General features: G+C 43.1%; 1 protein-coding gene across 2 annotated transcripts in view; it reads left to right on the top strand.

Annotated features, from left to right (window-relative positions):
* hic2 (hypermethylated in cancer 2) overlaps positions 1–15,601 on the top strand; it is a 68,502-nt gene extending 52,901 nt beyond the window's left edge. The window contains exons 1-2 of one of the 2 annotated variants that reach the window (XM_068006092.1): positions 5,879–5,951; positions 10,995–15,601. In XM_068006092.1, coding sequence (XP_067862193.1) covers positions 5,950–5,951; positions 10,995–12,705 — 1,713 coding nt within the window. In that variant the 5' untranslated portion in view covers positions 5,879–5,949 and the 3' untranslated portion in view covers positions 12,706–15,601. Of the gene's footprint in view, positions 1–5,878; positions 5,952–10,994 lie in introns of those variants that run through there. The other variant, XM_068006093.1, reaches the window with a different exon arrangement.
* The last annotated feature ends 2,457 nt before the right edge of the window (positions 15,602–18,058 follow it).

Here is an 18,058-nt window from a genome sequence, read left to right on the forward strand (position 1 = left end):
GTGGTGAGTGCACTCGCCTATGACTTGCCCAATCCCACTCTCCCACCCGCTTTGAACTTTCCTCTCTCCAAAAACTGATTAACCAGTTTGCTCATCTCATTTACTGTTTGCGGAAGCTTGCTGCTTGCAAATGGGCAGCTGCCTTTGACACTCGATAACCAGTGAAAATCACTTATTGGTTGTGAAGCACTTTGGGACCTCCTGAGGATGTGGAAGGCACTATATAAATGCACGTTCCTTTCTCCAGTGGCACCATCCACTCTGACTCTTGTCTCGAGCTTCCGTTCACTGGGTGTTACTAATGGTGGCAGTGTGTTTTCCCCCCCCCCCCCCCCCCCTTGTCAGCTCATCCAAAACTCTGCTGCCTGTATCCCAACTCGCACCAAGTCCTGTTCGACCATCACCCCTGTGCTCGCTGACCTACATTGACTCCCAGTCCGGTAACACTTTGATTTTTTAAAAATTCTGATCCTTGTTTTCAGATCTCTCCCTGGCCTCACCCCTCCCCATCTGTGTAACCTCCTCCAGCCCTAAAACCCTCCGAGATCTCTGCGCTCCTCCAATTCTGGCCTCTTGCTCATCCCTGGTTTCCTTTGCTCCACCATTAGTGGCCGTGCCTTCAGCTGCCTAGGCCCTGAGCTCTGGAATTCCCTCCCTAAGCCTCACCCCCTCTCTACCTCTCACCCCTCCCTTTTTTAAGACGCTCCTTAAAACCTACCTCCTGTCTGAATCTCCATATGTGGCTTGGTGTCAAATTTTTATTGCTAATCGCTCCTGTGAAGCACCGTGGGATGTTTTTGCTCTATTAAAGGTGCTGTATAAATGAAAGTTGTTGTCTGTACAGCTGCAGTGACTAGGGATGTCATAGGATCATTTTGGCTGGAAAATACAGGGGCAAGTTGTGTTGCATGAAGGTCAGCCTATATATGAGTATATTTGATATTTCTTTCCTGGCCTTTCATTTCTCAGTGTTCAATTTCCCTGCCCTGTTGTATTTTTCCCTCGGGGGCTCCTTCATGTCAGGTCTCAATTCTGTGCCGGTAATTATGCTGATCGCCGGGAAGATGCTGGTGGAGCGAAGGTGTGGAAGGGCTGCCAAAGGAGCAGGTCCCGTGAAGCGTTTTTGTTCAAACGTTAAGACTGGGCGTGGAACACGAAAAACCTTAATTACTCTCCTCAAAGCTAGGAAACACCTGACTTTTTAAAAAGAAACAACAAATGGAGTAATTCACCCACCTAAAGCTAAGATAGGTTCGAAAGGACGTGAGCTGCTAACAGTCTAACTTATTCAAGTGAACGTAAGCCGGGAGACCAGTTCAGGACAGCAGTTGTCATTTTTGTTGCCCACTATTAGGCTGGAACTGGGTTATCAGAATTTCCTGATGCCTGGTTAAGCCAAGATACTGCCCAATGAATTTGGGATTGCCTTCCAGACTAGTTCGTTCATAAACCATGCGCTGCGCAGTCTTTCTACGGGAATTTCCTGGTGTGGCATCACTAAAAGGTAGTCTGTGGCTTTTATCTTTTTTGCTGTGCATTTTAATTAGTAGCTCTGCATAAGCACAAGAGTTCTCCCCTAAGCAACTAATCACTGAAACTTTTACTCATGTAATTATACCGAGTATTAAATTTTGGCTCAGTTATTAACAACAACTTCTATTTATACAGCGCCTTTAACATAGTAAAATGTCCCAAGGCGCTTTACAGGAGTGTAATCAATCAAAATTTGACACCGAGTCACATATGGAGATATTAGGAGAGGTGACCAAAAGAAGTAGCATCTTAAAAGGAGGGAGAGAGAGAGAGAGAGAGAGGGAGAAAACGTTTAGTGGGGGGGGGAAATTCCAGAGCTTGGGGCCTAAGCAGCTGAAGGCATGGCCGCCAATGCTGGAGCGATGAAAATCGGATGGATGTGCAAGAGGCAAGAATCGTAGAGATGTGAGGGTTGTCGGGCTGGAGGAGGTGAGATGGGGAGGGGCTAGCGAGGCGATGGAGGCATTTGAAAACAAGGATGAGATGTTTTAAAAATTTATGTGGAAATGTGAACTCCGTAACCTTGTTAAATTCTTCTTTTATCGGAAAATCGTGCTCTTTCTAGAGAGGGCCGTTTTACATAAAATGATGTTCGCGCCATTGTAGTTATTTCTCCGTTCTGCAAAAATTGCAGAGTTTCCAAAACGGCGTCATTCTACAGCTTTTTTTTTAAAAATGCAAATCATCCAATTTGCTAATTGTAGTGGTTTCATTTTTGCTGGTAGAGAGAGAGAGAGAGAGAGAGAGACTGACTTTCCTGTGCACTTGAAAATGTAGTTTAGCAACACCTCTCAACGCACTTGGCGCTGTAAAGGTAGGGTGTTTATTTTTTGGTGGGGGCGGTGGATTGAAGGTAACAAACACTGTGATACTTTAAGCAGAGATGTCGCTCGAAAAAGGCATTTTCTGCATCATTTTATTTCCTCACCACTCCCATTTTTAAGGGTTATTGTGGATTGACTAGTTTCACAGGGGAGTACACATCAATGTTGCATAACCTCAATTTAATTTTGAACAGTGTGCTGAGCTAATTGCATAAGAGAGGCGATTTCTATATTGGGGGAGGATTGCTGGTTTGAGGGCGAGTGTTCTGTTGGGACAGTCTATGTTGACTGGGTGTACGTACTAAGTTCAGCATCAGTGTGATGACCCAGGGTGACGGGTGATCTGGCCAAAGTCAAATGGAGCAGGTCAGTAGTGAGTACACAAAGAAGCCGTTTGGCCCATTGTGTCTACGTTGGCCCTTTGCTCGAGCAATCCAAAATGAATCCCACTGCCTCTGCACTCTCTCCGTAGCCCTGTATCTTCCCCTACTTCAGATGTTTATCCACGGGGAATGGTGAGGGTACAGACCACGGCATCAATTAAGGGGAAGCTCAATGAAATAGAGGAAGATGCAGGGCTGTGCATTAGGAGCAGGGCATTGGTAGCTGTGGATTGCTCTTGCAAACAGCCAGATGGGCTGAATGGCCTCCCTTCTGTGCTGTAAACTTCAATGGTTCTAACTTTTTCCCTTGAAAGATGCAATGAACTGCTTAAAATCACTCTGTGGCAAAGCATTTCATGCTCCAATAGCCATCTACGTTTTTTTTTTTAAAAATTTTGCTTCGTCCTCTTAATGGCAACTAGAGGAAATAGTCTTTCCCTATTCATCGTATCAAAACTCTTCGTAATTTTAAAAATCACTATTAAATCTCCCCTTGGCCACCTTTGCTCCAGTGGAAATAGTTCCGGTATTTCCAAGCTGCTCTCATCGCTGCAGTTTCTCGTTCTTGGCATTTTCGTGTAGCATCTACACTACGCTCTCTGGCTTTTAATCTCCTTTCTGTAATGGAGCACCCAAAACTGCACATGGTACACTCTAGCTGTGGCCTAACCTATGGTTTGCACAAAAGTGTGGGTGCACCTGTGAATAGCTGTTGTCGTGCAGCCTGGTTTGAGATCGTGAAGTGCAATCTTATAAATACCATGAGGTTTTAGTTTTTTTTCCTGATTCTGCTAAGTAATACAGCACGAACCACTTGAGTGGTATCCAGTAAGTGAGACGCCCCCTTTAGTAGGACTTCTGCCCGGGGAAACCACTATTCTGCAGCACATTTCTATAGACTAATGCACTAGCATAGTGGGACGGTGATTATAAAAAAATCTTTGGGGTTGATTGATTGTTGCCTTGTTCTTTTGTTTGTCAGCAGCTGCAGAGGTGTGAAAACCATTAATGGGCGGCAGTAGCTGCTTGATCCTCACCACTCTGTTGGCAAGTACTTGTCCCTTTCATGTTCCTGGAGTTGTAAAGCTAATAACTCTACTAGATAAGAGTTTCAACATCAACTGGTACACTTTTTTTTAAAGTAGTACTTGCAATTATATAGCTCCTTTTCACATCCTCTGGATATCCCAAAACGCCTCACAGCCAATAAATTGGTTCTGAAATGCGAGCACGTGTTTTTGAAGGCAAACGTAGCAACCAATTTATGCACAGCAAGATCCAGCAAACGGATGAGCTAAATCTGTTTTTTAGGTGGTCTTGGTTGAAGTATAAATGTTGGCCATGGCATTAGAATTCCCCTGTTAAGTGCCATGGGATCTTTTACATCTACATGAACAAACAAAGGACACCCCTAACAATGCAGCACTGGCTCGGATCCCAGACTGTGGTCTGAACCCACAAGCTTCTGGCTTCAAATTGGGTTTTGTACTGTGCATGGCTGATGGTTCGGCATTCTGTCCTGGTTGTTATCAGAGACCACTACACACTCTTTCATGTCATGTGCAGTGAACCGACGTTGGCTGACACTAGTATCTATGATGGTGGGATCTCAGGAGGAGGCCGAATGAGACCATCATCCACTTGGCACGTTTGGCTGAAGACGCTTGCAAATATTTCAGTCTGGTCTTTTATAGAATCATACAGTGCAGAAGGAGGCCACTTGGCCCATCGCGCCTGTACCGGCTCTTGGAAAGATCTATCCAATTAGTCCCATCCCCCTACCCCGCTCTTCCCTCATAGTCTCTTGCACTCGTGTGTTGGACTCCACCATCCTCACTGGGAGACAAGAGGCCTAGCACTAAAGCCAATGTAAAAACAGCTGCTGTAGCCCAAGTCCTTACAGTTGGAAAAGAACACAATAAACTGGGAGACTTTGTCCCAAGGCGCTTCGTAGGAGCATTACCACAAAATTTGACAGTCACATGAGATATTAGGACAGGTACCCAAAAAGGTAGGTTTTAAGGAGCTTCTTAAAGGGGAAGAGGCAGAGAGGTTTAAGAAGGGAATTCCAGAGCTTAGGGCCTAGGCAGCTGAAGGCATGGTCACCAAAGGTGGAGCGACGAAAATCGGGGATGCGCAAGAGGCCAGAATTGGAGGGTTGTCGGGCTGGAGGGGTGAGGCCATGTAGGGATTTGAAAACGAGCACAATCATTTTAAAATCAAGGCAAGCCAATGTAGGTTAGATGGATGAATGAGACTTGGTGCAAGTTAGGATATGGACAGCGGTGTTTGGGATGAACTCAAGTTTACGGAGAGTGCAAGGTGGGAGGCCGGCCAGGAGACCATTGGAATAGTTGAATCTGGAGGTAACAAAGGCATGGAGGAGGGTTTCAGCAGCAGGTTAATGTTAATGCTGGTCAACCAGAGGAGACCTGCCCCTTTGATAACAGACCAGTGAATGTGACTGGCTGGATGGACTAGTGAATGGATTTGGCAACAAGCTTTCATGTGTGTATGTGAAATAGCAAGCGTTTTTCTCTTATCTATTTTTATTGCAGAGCAGTGACTTTTTTTCAAATTGTTGACCCTGCCGTCTAATGCTTTTGAGGCTTTAATTTCAAACCTTGGACTTCGTCACACCCAGATTGAAACTTAAATGTCTTCTCTTCAAAATACTAATATACCAGACTTGCTGTTGGGTATACTTTGGCCCACATTCAATTGAATAATTACTGTCAGTTATCATTGACTGCCTCATAAAAGTGACGTAAGTTTTCCTAATAATTTTAATAGTCTGGCAGCAAAAAGGAGGGGTTGCACGTACCACAGGCAAACTTAAATCTCACATAATTTGGCAGAAGAATTAATGAAGTAAGTGGTACCTGAGAAACTGGCCCGAGTGCACCGAAAGGAGCAGAGAATGTATTTTACAGAGTGCGTAACCCGTGTTGGTTTATGCACGTTAACATTTAACTCTTCTGTTTTTTAAAAAGGGCACCAAAGCAAAAGTGCTTCAGTATTATCAGCCCTGACAACTGTTTTTCTTCTATTCACCCGCCCCATTCAGTACAGTGCAAGTCACAGGATTACTGTACAAATACAACAGCAACATACATTTTATTTAGCTCCTAAGGTGCCTCAGCGATGTGAATACAATGGTTGAAGTCTTTTTTTAAAATTAGAATGGTAGAAAATGTGAAGCTGCACAAATGTATGTATGTTTAATTTTTATTGTATATGTTTTAACATTTTTATTTTGTGTATATGTATCTTTGTATACTGTTTATATATAAATATAGTGTATGTACACATAAAAATGTGTGTGTATATGTATATATAAAAAGTATAGAATGTAATGTCTGTATCTACACTTATTCAGATAAAAGTATTTAGTATTCAGCTGTGACTTGTTTGGTGAAACTTTTAAGATCTGTGTTGAGGGATCTTTTGGGCTTCTTTTGTATTCTTTGTAGGCGATCGAATGAGTTTTGACAAGACTGCTCACTGTCTCTCCCTGTCTGTTAAACATGTGATCTAGTTGTTCTGCTTAAAATGTGCTGGCCTTTTGATTGATCAGCTAGTGCTGGCACAGGTTCAATGGCAGGATCGTGCTTCAAGCTTTTTTGTGCACTTTAGTGTTCATTCGAAACATTAAGATGAGAGGAATCTTTTGAGCATTTTATTTTCCAGCTGTTCGGTTTACAGTATTTAGTGTGTGTGTGTGTGTGTGTGTGTGTGTGCGCTCTTATGGACTTCAATTTTAAAAATCTTTAGAAAGTCCTCTGCTTTCTGAATGACGTCCTAAATCCCTTATAACACATCAGGGCTCAATATTTTTTTTAAATAAGTACTTTTTAGGGCATTGCTGATTAACAATTGTCTACTTCTCCTCCCCCCCCCCCCCCCCCCCCCTCAGGCGACACTGGCATGTTTTTAGGCTGACAAAATGTCTAGCATACTTGAATGGTTGAGCAACTTTTTTTTTGTATTTAGCATTTTTAATATGTGCAGCGAACTGCAGTCCTGTGTTTGGTATCTCTCTTGTAAGGCAGGATGAATACAAAGGTACATGCAAGGGGCAGATAATGCACAAAGTTAATTGATTACATTGGAGAAGAAACATGAGTGTGGTCATCTAGTGCAACCTTTATTGTAATACAATTTCTATTCGGTGAAATTACCGATTCTAAATGTTCTTAAATTCAGACAGGATACTTTGCACTAATATGTATGTTCATCTGGGTCAGACCAAACCTGACTCAGCAAGAAGCCTTGGTTAACGCCATAAACTGATGAGTGGATGAATTTGTTCTGAGATGTGCAGCTCTCCGCTGGTTACTGCAGTTTGAAAGGGTGTTGCCCCTACCCTGAGCCCTGTAGGTTGTGGATTCAAATCCGACTTGAGCATATGAATCCAGGCCGGTACAGTACTGAGGAAGTGCAGCATCATTCGAGGTGCCATCCTTCTGATGAGACATTAAACTGCAATCCTTTTCTGGCAGTTCGGGACATGGGAGGGGCATAAAAGATCTCATGGCACCATCTTGGAAGAGCCAAAATTTCTGATACAAGAGCAAAACATTGCGGATGCTGGAAATCTAAAATAAAAGCAGTGTTTTCAGCATTTCCTGTTTTTATTTCAAGATTTCTAGTATCCTGATCACCAAAAAAAAGTTAATTGCTCAGTCATCTCAGTGTTGGTTGTGGGATCTTACTGTGCACAAAATGGTTGCCCCATTTGCCTACGTTGCAGTCACTACTTTAATTATATGTGAAACACTTGAAAAGTAGCAAGATGCTATTAAAAAAAATAGAAGTCTTTTCCATCTTTGATGTTTTGTACATCCCATCAGATGAAACAAAAGAATTTTTTGGGGATTTTTTTTTTAGATTTGGCTATGAAAAACATTTTTGAGTAAATCGATGCTTGTTTTCGGTTGTCCATTGTGTACGTGCGTGACCTTGAGCAACATGAAGTTCCTAAACCCAACTGTGCCTTCACCTGACGGAAACCGATAGTTATGATTTACAAGACACTTTTTTTTTAAAAAATTGTTACCGTACCTATCACTAGGGTTTCTTTTCTATGTCCAGCTTGCACCTCTGGGTATTAGTAAAAGGAAAAACTTGTATTCATTTCTAAAGCACCTCCTCCCATCTCACGGAAAAGTCTCAAAGTACTTCACTGAAAGAAAAGAGTGTGCATTTGTGTAGTGCCCTTCATGTCCTCAGGACTTGCTAAACTGCTTCACAGCTTCTGAATTACTTTTGAAGCGTAATCAGTGATTTGTAGGAAAGGTGGCAGCCAATTTGAGCACAGCAAGATCCCATAAACAACAATGAGGCAAATGACCAGTTAATCTCTTTTGGTGGTATTGGTTGAGGGATGAATGCTGCTCCAGATACTGGGAGAACTTTCCCCTCTTCTTTGAAAAAGTGTTATGGGATTTTTTTTTAAAAACATCCATCTGAACAGAGAGGTAGGATGGATCTCTGTTTAACATCTCATTCAAAAGGTTGCACCTCCAACAATCCAGCACTCCCTCAGTAATAACAACTACAAATTGCACATGTAATAGTGTCTTTGACGTAAAAATGAAGTCCCAAGACACTTCACCAAGCTGTAATCCGAAATAAATGGGCACCCAGCCAGAGCAGGACATATTAGGAGGGGTGACCAAAAGCTCGGTCAATGTGGTGGGATTTAAGGAGCATCTTAAAGGAGGAGGGGGGCTTGGGCAGGGAATTCCAGAGCACGGGACCTATGTGGTTGAAGGCACGGCGGCCAATGGTTGGTTGGAGGGAGAGAGGGATGCAGAAAAGAAACCAGGAACAGCAAGTTCAACAACTTGCATTTATTTATCACCTTTTAACGTAGTAAAACGTCCCAAAGCGCTTTGTTCAGGGGGTGTTGTAGAACTTGGAGTAGCTTCGAGATAGGGAGGGGACAAGGCCGTGAAGGGTTTGAAACACGAGGATGAGAATTTTAAATTGGAGGTATTGGGGGACTGGGAGCCAATGTGGGTCAGTGAGCACAGGGATGATAGATGAGCAGGACTTGGTGCAGGATTGGATATGAGCAGCAGAGTTTTGGATGAACTGAGGTTGGGAGGCTGGCCAGGAGAGCACTGGAGTGGTCGAGTCTAGAGAAGATAAAAACTTGGATAAGGGTTTCAGCAGCAGATGGGCTGAGGTAGGGACGTAGGTGTGTGTGATGTTAAAGGTGGAAGCAGGCGGTCTTTGTGATGGAAAGATAATGGGGTTGTGAGCTCAGCTTGGAGTCTAATAGAACGCCGGGTTTGTGAACAATCTAGTTCAGCCCAAAACTGGCTGGGGAGCGGGATGGGATCGGTGACGAGGGTACAGAGTTTGTAGCGGGGACTGAAAACAATGACTTTGGTCTTCCCAGTGTTTAGCTGGAGGAAATAGCGGCTCACCCAAGACTGGATTTTGAACAAGCAGTCTGACAGCACAGGCGGTGAAGGGTTCGATGAGAGGTGGTAGAGCTGGGTGCCACCATCGTACATGTGGAAGCTGTCCCCACCTCTATGGATGATGCCAAGAGGTAGTACATAGGTGAGAAAGAGGAGACGACCCAGGATGGATCCTTTTGGGACTCTGGGTAGCGATGCAGGGTGCGAAGAGAAGCCATTGCTGGACATGCTCTGGCTACGATAAGATAGAATCAAACAAGCTCAGTCCCACTGAACTTGGCATTCGAGGAGGTTGATGTGGTCAACTGTGTCAAAAAGCTGCAGAGAGCTCGAGGTGCTGCTCTGAAATGTCAGCCTAAATTAGGTGCTCAAGTCCTGCAGTGGGGCTTGAACCTTGAGCTAGAATATCTGGACTTATTTTATAAGCAAACTTCAATTTGAAGAAAAAAGCACCAAGTGGCTCATTGTGAGAGCTACTGCTAGATCTAAAGTATCCAATGTCAAATATTCAAAAAAGGGTGGGAAGATTGCTCATGCAATCCTTACACAAAAACATGGGAAACTGCCAATGATAAAATTTACAAGCCAAGTTGAGCAAATTAGCATTTCATTTTTCTTTTCATCGGAACTAAATGTGCAAGGTGTACCAGTGCGTTGGTTTCCTGTAAGAGATCATTTCTCTACCAGGTATCAGCAGAAAGCTGCACATTTCAATACAGTCTAATCTGCAGATGACATCTGTGTATCAAAAACCTTGTGTTTGTGTGCACTTCCTCTTCAACTCCTTGTTGTCGCAATTTTTGGTAACTCTTTTATATCAATGTTTCAAAGTGCCAATGCCAATATTTGGAACCAAAATCCTTTATATAAACAATTGCCTGTAATGGTGTAGTTGTGGGCCCTGGGCAGTAGGTGGCACTGTGGAGTGAGTTTCTGGATTGTCTTCCCCCAACTCGCTCACCATCTTGGTGACCATAAAATGTCCCCTTTCCCACCCTGCTCATTTTCAGTTGTTTTTTTTTTGCAAAGGTCTCCTACTGATTTTGTTAGGGTTTTTTTTGGGAGACAGACAACCAAATATTAGTGCAAGTTGCTATGCCAGGGGAAACTAGTACATATCAAGTAGAATGACCTTGCAAAAAGGTCACAGTGTAGCACCCTTTCTATTTTCCAAAGTGCTCGATGGACTTTGGTGTGGGGAGGGGGTGGGGGAAATGAGTGCAGTGCGGGCTTGATAACAGGTTGGTGACGCACGCAATGTCTACAGCTACAACAGCAACTTGCATTTATACAGTGCCTTTAACATAGCAAAACACCCATGGTGCTTGGGATGCAAATGTCGGGAGCAAGTCAATCAAACTCCAGTCAAACAAAGCATATCCCATTGAACAGGCATCCTAGGCACTTTGCTGACCTAAAATAGTTGGGCAGGCCAAGCTAGCAGCAGCTGATATTGAGCCAAGCATCTGTCCCAATTAGAACATTATTTTTGTTCTAATTAGAACATTATTTTTATATTTGTTGTATGTTAAGAGACGAGCAGAAAGTACAGGAAGAAAATTGCCCGGTATTTGAATAGACCCATAAAGCAGTCAAATCCTGTGCTTCACATTCTTTTTACATCTTTCGTGCAAAATGGCCCGACGTTGCTGGGTCATGCTTGATGGTCTTGGCATGTTCTAGTTCATGCCAATCTTCCCAACAGGAAGCATCCGACAGAGGAGCAAGTAGCAATCTGAAGGATGACAAAAATATCTGTTTTTTGTAATCCCTTTTTAAAAAATTTTTTTTTCTCTTTTCTTTCCCCACTCCCCTTCTAGGTGGTTAAAGTTTGAGGAATTAGAGGTGGAAATGGAACTCCCAAATCACGCCAAACAACTGCTGCTGCAGCTAAACCAACAGAGAAGCAAAGGATTCTTCTGCGACGTCATCATAGTGGTCGAAAATGCCCTGTTCCGTGCCCACAAAAACATCCTGGCCGCGAGCAGCATGTACTTCAAGTCCCTCGTGCTTCACGATAACTTGATCAACCTGGACACTGACATGGTCAACGCCACCATCTTTCGACAGATTTTGGATTTCATCTACACCGGGAAGCTTCTCGTGACAGACCAAGCCAGCGAACAGAATTTTAATGCCCTCCTAACAGCGGCCAGCTACCTCCAGCTTCATGACCTGGCCGCCCTTTGCAGGAAGAAAATGAAACGCAATGGAAAGACTTTGCACGGGAAGCCTGCCGGCGGCCCCAACGCCGGGAAGCTCGGGAGAGGTCATAGACTTTCTTCTACTCCAGTTATTCAGTCGGGCTATTCGGGGGGTTCGCCCGAAAGTCTCAAGAGGCAACCGGCAGGTGAACTGCACAGGGTGGAGGTGACGGGGGAAGAATTGTACATCGCTAGCTCAAACAAAGGAAATTCTCATTCTCATGGCCAAAACAGCGGAAGCAGCAATACTAATGGCACCAACAGCAGTGGGGCACAGGAGCAAATGCTCGGCCTCGACCTATCCAAGAAAAGTCCCTCAGTCCCTGCTCACATGTCTCAAGAAGACATGCAGCTTGGTGAGTGCAACCAAGGGTCTCCACATTCTGCCTCTGTTTCTGCAACCAACAGTGCCTCCTTTGAAGACAACACCACAAACCCTCATAAAACGGAGAACAGCGAGTCAATAGATAGAAATGACATTACTGACAACCAGAACCTGTCTGACACAGGACAGTCCAAGAACTTTCGCCTCTCTGGCCGCAACACAGGGTGGATAAAACAAGAGAAGGTATTTAACCGGCAGGAAAGTGTTAACTGCAGGGAGGAGAGTACTTCCGTGATGAACGGCGTCATTATGGGCCCTCTAGTCAAGTCATCAGAGCGCGATTCAAGCCACCATTTTGATCACACGATGCACTGCAAGGAAGAGGAAGAGGAGGAAAACGGGAAAGAATGCAGCGACGACAGTGGCCAAAGCGAGGAGGAGAGCGGACAAACCAGCGCCCACACGTACAGACAGGGCCAGGATGGGTTTGAACCGGTGGTGTACGGCGACAATCTCTACGTTTGCATCCCCTGCGGCAAAGGCTTCCCCAGCTCGGAGCAGCTCAACGCCCACGTGGAGACGCACACGGAAGAGGACCTGTACATCAAAGACGAAACGGATAATCTAGCCACGCAAAACCTGCCTTACACCAATGATTCCAGGCCGTACAAGTGCTCCGTCTGCGAGAAAAGCTACAGGGATCCTTCGACCTTGCGGCAGCACGAGAAGACCCACTGGCTCTCGCGGCCTTTCCCCTGCAACATCTGTGGTAAAATGTTCACTCAGCGGGGCACCATGACGAGGCACATGCGCAGCCACCTGGGGCTGAAGCCTTTTGCCTGCGAGGAGTGCGGCATGCGCTTCACGCGGCAGTACCGACTGACGGAGCACATGCGGGTCCACTCGGGCGAAAAGCCCTATGAATGTCAAGTCTGCGGCGGGAAGTTCACGCAGCAGCGTAACCTGATCAGCCACATGCGAATGCATACCTCACCGACATAAGCCAAAGACTCGAAACCTAATTTTCGGAGAAGGGTGCTTCTCTTACCATCGACGGAGGAAGATAGTCATTTGGACTGCTTCTTTAACAAGATTTCGATTTGAGGACGAGCAAGGGAGGGGGGTGTCTTTAGTTTCCAATAGTTGTTTAGGAAAATTCCTCAAAGCTTAGAGGTACTTGTTTTATTAAAAAGTGAGAACCTTGTAATTTTTATGTGAATGTTTAAACTGGAAGGTCAAGGGATATAGCTGGGGGTAGTTTGGTGTAGGCTGGACTTGCTGCAATTTCCTTAGGTACATTTCCTTTTATATTTTGTCCTGTGTTTAGCTCCTCTCCCCTTGCTAAACAAGTCTGGTTGAAGTGACTTATCAGCTTGCTACCTCTTCACAATGATAATTTATAAGAAAAAAATAAAAGGGTTAGTCAAAGAGTAAAGTGGGCGGGGGGGGGGGGTAGATATCTCTTTAAAAAGTATAATACAATAAATTTAAGGTTTAGTATTTCCATTTTGACATTGTCCATCCAGCTTTTTGGTTCTATCCAGATGTTGGCTGACCCTTTTTTTTTCAAACCAGACCAGATAAGACTTGAACGTTTATCTGTCTTGACCAAAACTATCCAACAGTATATAATGTTTTGAATTTTGAGCCATACCCCATGTAAAGTCATGGCTGCATCAAAGTCGCAATAGTCATTCTAATGGTCAGTTCCGGACCGGTGGGTGGGGCGGGGGCGGGGGGGTGCGGGGCGGGGAGAGGCTGACGTGTATTTTCAATAGCTTTTTATTGGTGAGCTGCTGAACCCAAGAGAAGAAGAAGAAAGAAAGAAAAATAAATAGCATGATGTGGAAAGGGTAAAACTGGTGTTTACATAGGCCTGCTAGTCAGTAAGGGCCTACAGTTGTTATTAGCATGGTACGGAAGTTATAGTGAGGACAGCAAAGTGTGAGGATAACGAGCTTTTTGTCTATTAGCTGTACATTCCTGACGAACCAAATTCTCAAATTGCTGCATAGAAACAAAGACTGTAATGAATCAGGGGCACGCGAAGGCGTATTTTGATGGCTTTGATTGGAACAGTTTTCCAAAGTAACGAGTTGGAAAAAGTTTACAAAGTATCTGTCGGAATAGCACCTAAAATGCCCTAATACAAAGATACAGAAAGCTTTTTTTTAAAACAAATATATATATAGGGCTGGTTTAGGGTTTTTTTTTGTTTTGTGGTTTTTTTTTTGTTAATGATTTCACATTTTGACAATTCAAACATTGTATGAGTCCTGACGAAAAACACCTTTTTAACCTGTAAAAGTGAGTATAGGTACTGGGGAGGAAGGGGAATTGCAGGGAAAGGACCCCTTTCTTAAATGAACCAAGTTGATTTTAGTTGGCTTTTGGGGAGGAGGAAATGACATGGACAGCACACGGTCATATTCCTAATTGTTTTTCTGGAGGGACACTGGGGCAAGTCTAGGTATAGTCATTCCTTATTTCCCAAAGTTTTTTTTTTGTTTTTAAATATATATATTTAATATATATATGTTGGGATGGAATGAAGATCTAAACTAGTGATTACAGCTTAAACAAATTAAGAGTGCAGTATCGTTCTCAGCACTTAAACGAGTACGACATTATGTCTGTGTACAGCAAAGGTATTGTACAGGAGCTTTCCTTTCAAGTAGTTATGTAGAATTGCAGTTAATAGATTTTTATTCAAAGGAAAATTAAAAACAAATAAATGAAAACTTTCCAAACTGTGACAATAAAAGGTTCATAATTCAGGGATTGTCCAGCACCTGCACAGTGCAGTAATCTCAACTACATTTATATGATGTCGTAATGTATCAAGACATTTTCTGTATTTTAATGAGAAGCAAAACACTAGTTTCATATTTAAGATTTTGATGGGATTGGGGGGGGGGTACTTTTTTCAGATACACACAAAGAGCCTCGAACGAGGTTAGGCAGCTCATGCAAAAATAGAATATAGGCTTTAGTCATTTGTTCCTGTTATGTTTTTTTTTTGTTTTTTTTGTTTTTTATTTTGAGAGTTATCAGAGTTGTATAAAAAAAAAGCTCATACCCAAATTCACAAAAAAAGAAACTATTTTTAAACCAAAGCACATTTTAATGAGTATAAAAAAACCTCATGTGACTCAAATTATGTATTTATCTCATTGTTTACATGTAAACTTTCGACAGTCTCAGACCTCAGCAAATGCTTCTTTCTGACAAAAAAAATGGTGCAAACTAACACTTTTTTGACAGTGTTCTTTTTATCAATATATATGTATTTGCAGTAATGAATGTATTTATTTCTTTTTTTGAATTCTGTACACACTGTTCGCATTTATTTTTTTTCAGTCCATATGCAAAAAGCTGTATAAGTTGGACCTTTTCAGAGGAAAAAAAAATAATCTCAGAGACTTGCCACATAGCCATAAACCGCATAACCTGTGAAGGCATTATTACAAAAAAAAGACTGGACAATGTTTTTGTTTTTTTTTTGGCTTTGCATTGAAGATGTAATATGTTTTTTTTTGTTGTATTTAATACAATGTGTTTCTTTTTTTCCTGTCACAATGCACATTCATCCTAGGCTACTGCACGGCATGCATTCCAGGTCCTGCCGCTGCATAGCTTCAGGTAGCAGTATTTATCATTTTTTTTTGCGTTCTGAAATAGTCACTTTTTCGCAAAAAAAAAAATTTAAAAAAAGAGAGCTTGAATTCAGGTCAGGGTTGCATTACTTGCAGCTCAAAAAAAAAGTCGTGTCATAATAAAAAAAATAAATAAAACATTGTATGCTGGACTCAGCATTCAGAAAAGTTACAGTCTTAATGTACAGCAATCAGAAACTGTTATTTTACAATCTTTTCATTAAAAGCTTGACTGAAAACCATGTACGTCTCATGCTCTTGACATTGGCTGAGTTGCAGATGGCAGTGCCATCGATGTGTTCTAGGTTCAGGCAGCGGGACACTGGCGCTGAAGTGAAGACACTGTTTGATGTGCCACAGGCCAGTTGAGGCCTTGGCGGGGATGTTTTGCCTCCCATTTTTTGTGCTACCTCCGGCAGCTCCCTGGGATCTGAGAGCATCCAGGTCCTGGGTGGTGTTGGGGCCATGGAGTTTGTGCCCTTAACATTGTCAGACTCCACCAGTGGTGGGAGTACCCCAAGCTGTCGCCCATAAATATCAAGGAGACGTTTTGGTATTTCCTCAACATTTCCAGAGGAGCTTGCAGCTCAAAAGGAGGCCATTCGGCCCATTATGTCTTTGCTAAAGCAATCCAAAATTAATCTCACTGCCCTGCGCTCTCCTCGTGACCGCTGTATCCTCCTCTGCTTCAAACATTGATCCACTTTTCCCTTAAAGGATGCATTGATCTCTGCTTCAACCACACTCCCTGTTGCAAAGTGTCCCGTAATCCAACAACTCTGCTTAAAACACAATTCTCCTAACCTCTTTTCTCTTTCTCTTTTTTCTCTCTTTTCTCTTTTTCCTCTCTCTCTCTCTCTCTCTGACTATTTCAAATTGATGACCCCTTGTCACTGACTCCCCAACCAGAGGAAATGGTGTTTTCCTATTCATGTCATTGTAACTCTTCATTTTAAAAACCTCGATTTAAATCTGCTCTTGGCCTTCTCCACTGCAGCAGAATTAGTCCCAATGTCTCCAGTCTCTCCTCTTAATTGTAGTTTCTTGTTGCTGGTATCATCCTGGTGAACCTATTATTCCAAAAAAAACCCAATAGGTGCTTAAAATCTTATTTTTTTTCTCCAGTGCCTATCATAACAGTACTGCCTGTGTTTTATAACTGCTCAGCATCCTGTTTTTGGCCAGTTTTAAGAAAACAATAGGGGAAAATATGTTTGTCCTCTGGTAGCACATACCAAACAATGGCATTCCCTTTAGATCGGGCTGATCCACCTACAATGTGCTTTCTCAGCACTTGCACTTAGCTCTACCCTGACCCAGTCACTGGATGGTATTCAGTTACCACCAGGACATGTGGAGTGTGATTTTCTTTTCCTTGGGAGCTGGATAGTGATGCGGGCTTGAATCAGCATGTTTTTTGCAGCAGTCCAATTTGAGTGCTATTGATTGACCGTCTCCTTTTTAAAGCACTACTGAAGGACTCCGGCATTTGCTTCAGTCTCTGTTTAGAGTACAAACGACTCATCACCATTTTTTACACCCTCAACCTTGCTGCAAGTTACTAGTAACTTTGTAACATTCACCCCCAAATTCAGTCTTTGAAAGAACAGACTCTCATTTATATTGCACCTTTTCATGTCCTCTGGGTGTCCGTAGCCAAAAAATAATTTTTAAAGTGTAGTCACTTTTTTTTAGGGCAAATGTGGCAGCCAATTTGCACACAGTATGGTCCCACAAACAGCAAATGAATGAATGATGGTAGATTTGTTTTTTTTTGCTGGTATTGTTGAGGGGTAAGTGTTGGTCAGGGCACTGGGGAAACTCCCCTGCTCATCGAATAGTGCCTTGAGATCTGTTACATCCATGTTCCATCTGTTTAATGTCTGATCTGAAAGATAATGCCTCAGTACTGAATTGAAGTGTCAGCCCACTTTATGTGCTCAAATCCTGCAGTGGGGCTTTGAACATCTGACTTGGGTGAGAGTGATATCACCCAGCCAAGCTTACTCTCCTTTTGACTTCCTCTCCTTTTACCAGTCCCAAAATCCTCCCTATCATTTTCAGATATGTCCCTATCTCTGTAACCTCCTACAACCCTCCGAGATCTCTGCACTCCTCCAATTCTTGCCTCTTATGCATCCCTGATTTTAATCACTCCACCATTGGTGGCCATGCCTTCAGCTGCCTAGGCCCTAAGCTCTGGAATTCTCTCCCAAACCTCTTCGCCTTCTATCCCTCTCTCCTTTTAAGACGCTCCTTAAAACCTACCTCTTTGACCAAGCTTTTGGTCACCTGTCCTAATATCTCCTTATGTGGCTTGATGTCAAATTCTGTTTGATGATTACTCCTGTGAAGCCCCTTGGGACGTTAAAGGTGCTATATAAATGCAGTATATTTCTTTTGTTTCGGGCCTGGCGTTTCCTGACTGAGTTTTAAATTTGGTTAATAAAATTGATCGGCCAGTCTGGCTGGTGATAGTGACCCAGTGTTTGCTTTGCCAGCTTGCCAATGTCTCTATGTAATGGCTGTACTGGCAATTTATAAGTAGCCAGGATCAGTCCCCAACCCCTTCATCCCAAAAGAGCCACTTTTTCTTTCCCCCATCATAATGTAAAGTTGGTTATATATTGAATATCTTCAGACTGTCCGTGGTGCTGTGCAGTACAAGTTTTGATTTTGTAATGAAGTACTTGTATGGG

This window comes from Heptranchias perlo, chromosome 25 (assembly GCF_035084215.1).
Source record: "Heptranchias perlo isolate sHepPer1 chromosome 25, sHepPer1.hap1, whole genome shotgun sequence".
In the NCBI taxonomy this organism is placed as follows: Eukaryota; Metazoa; Chordata; class Chondrichthyes; order Hexanchiformes; family Hexanchidae; genus Heptranchias; species Heptranchias perlo.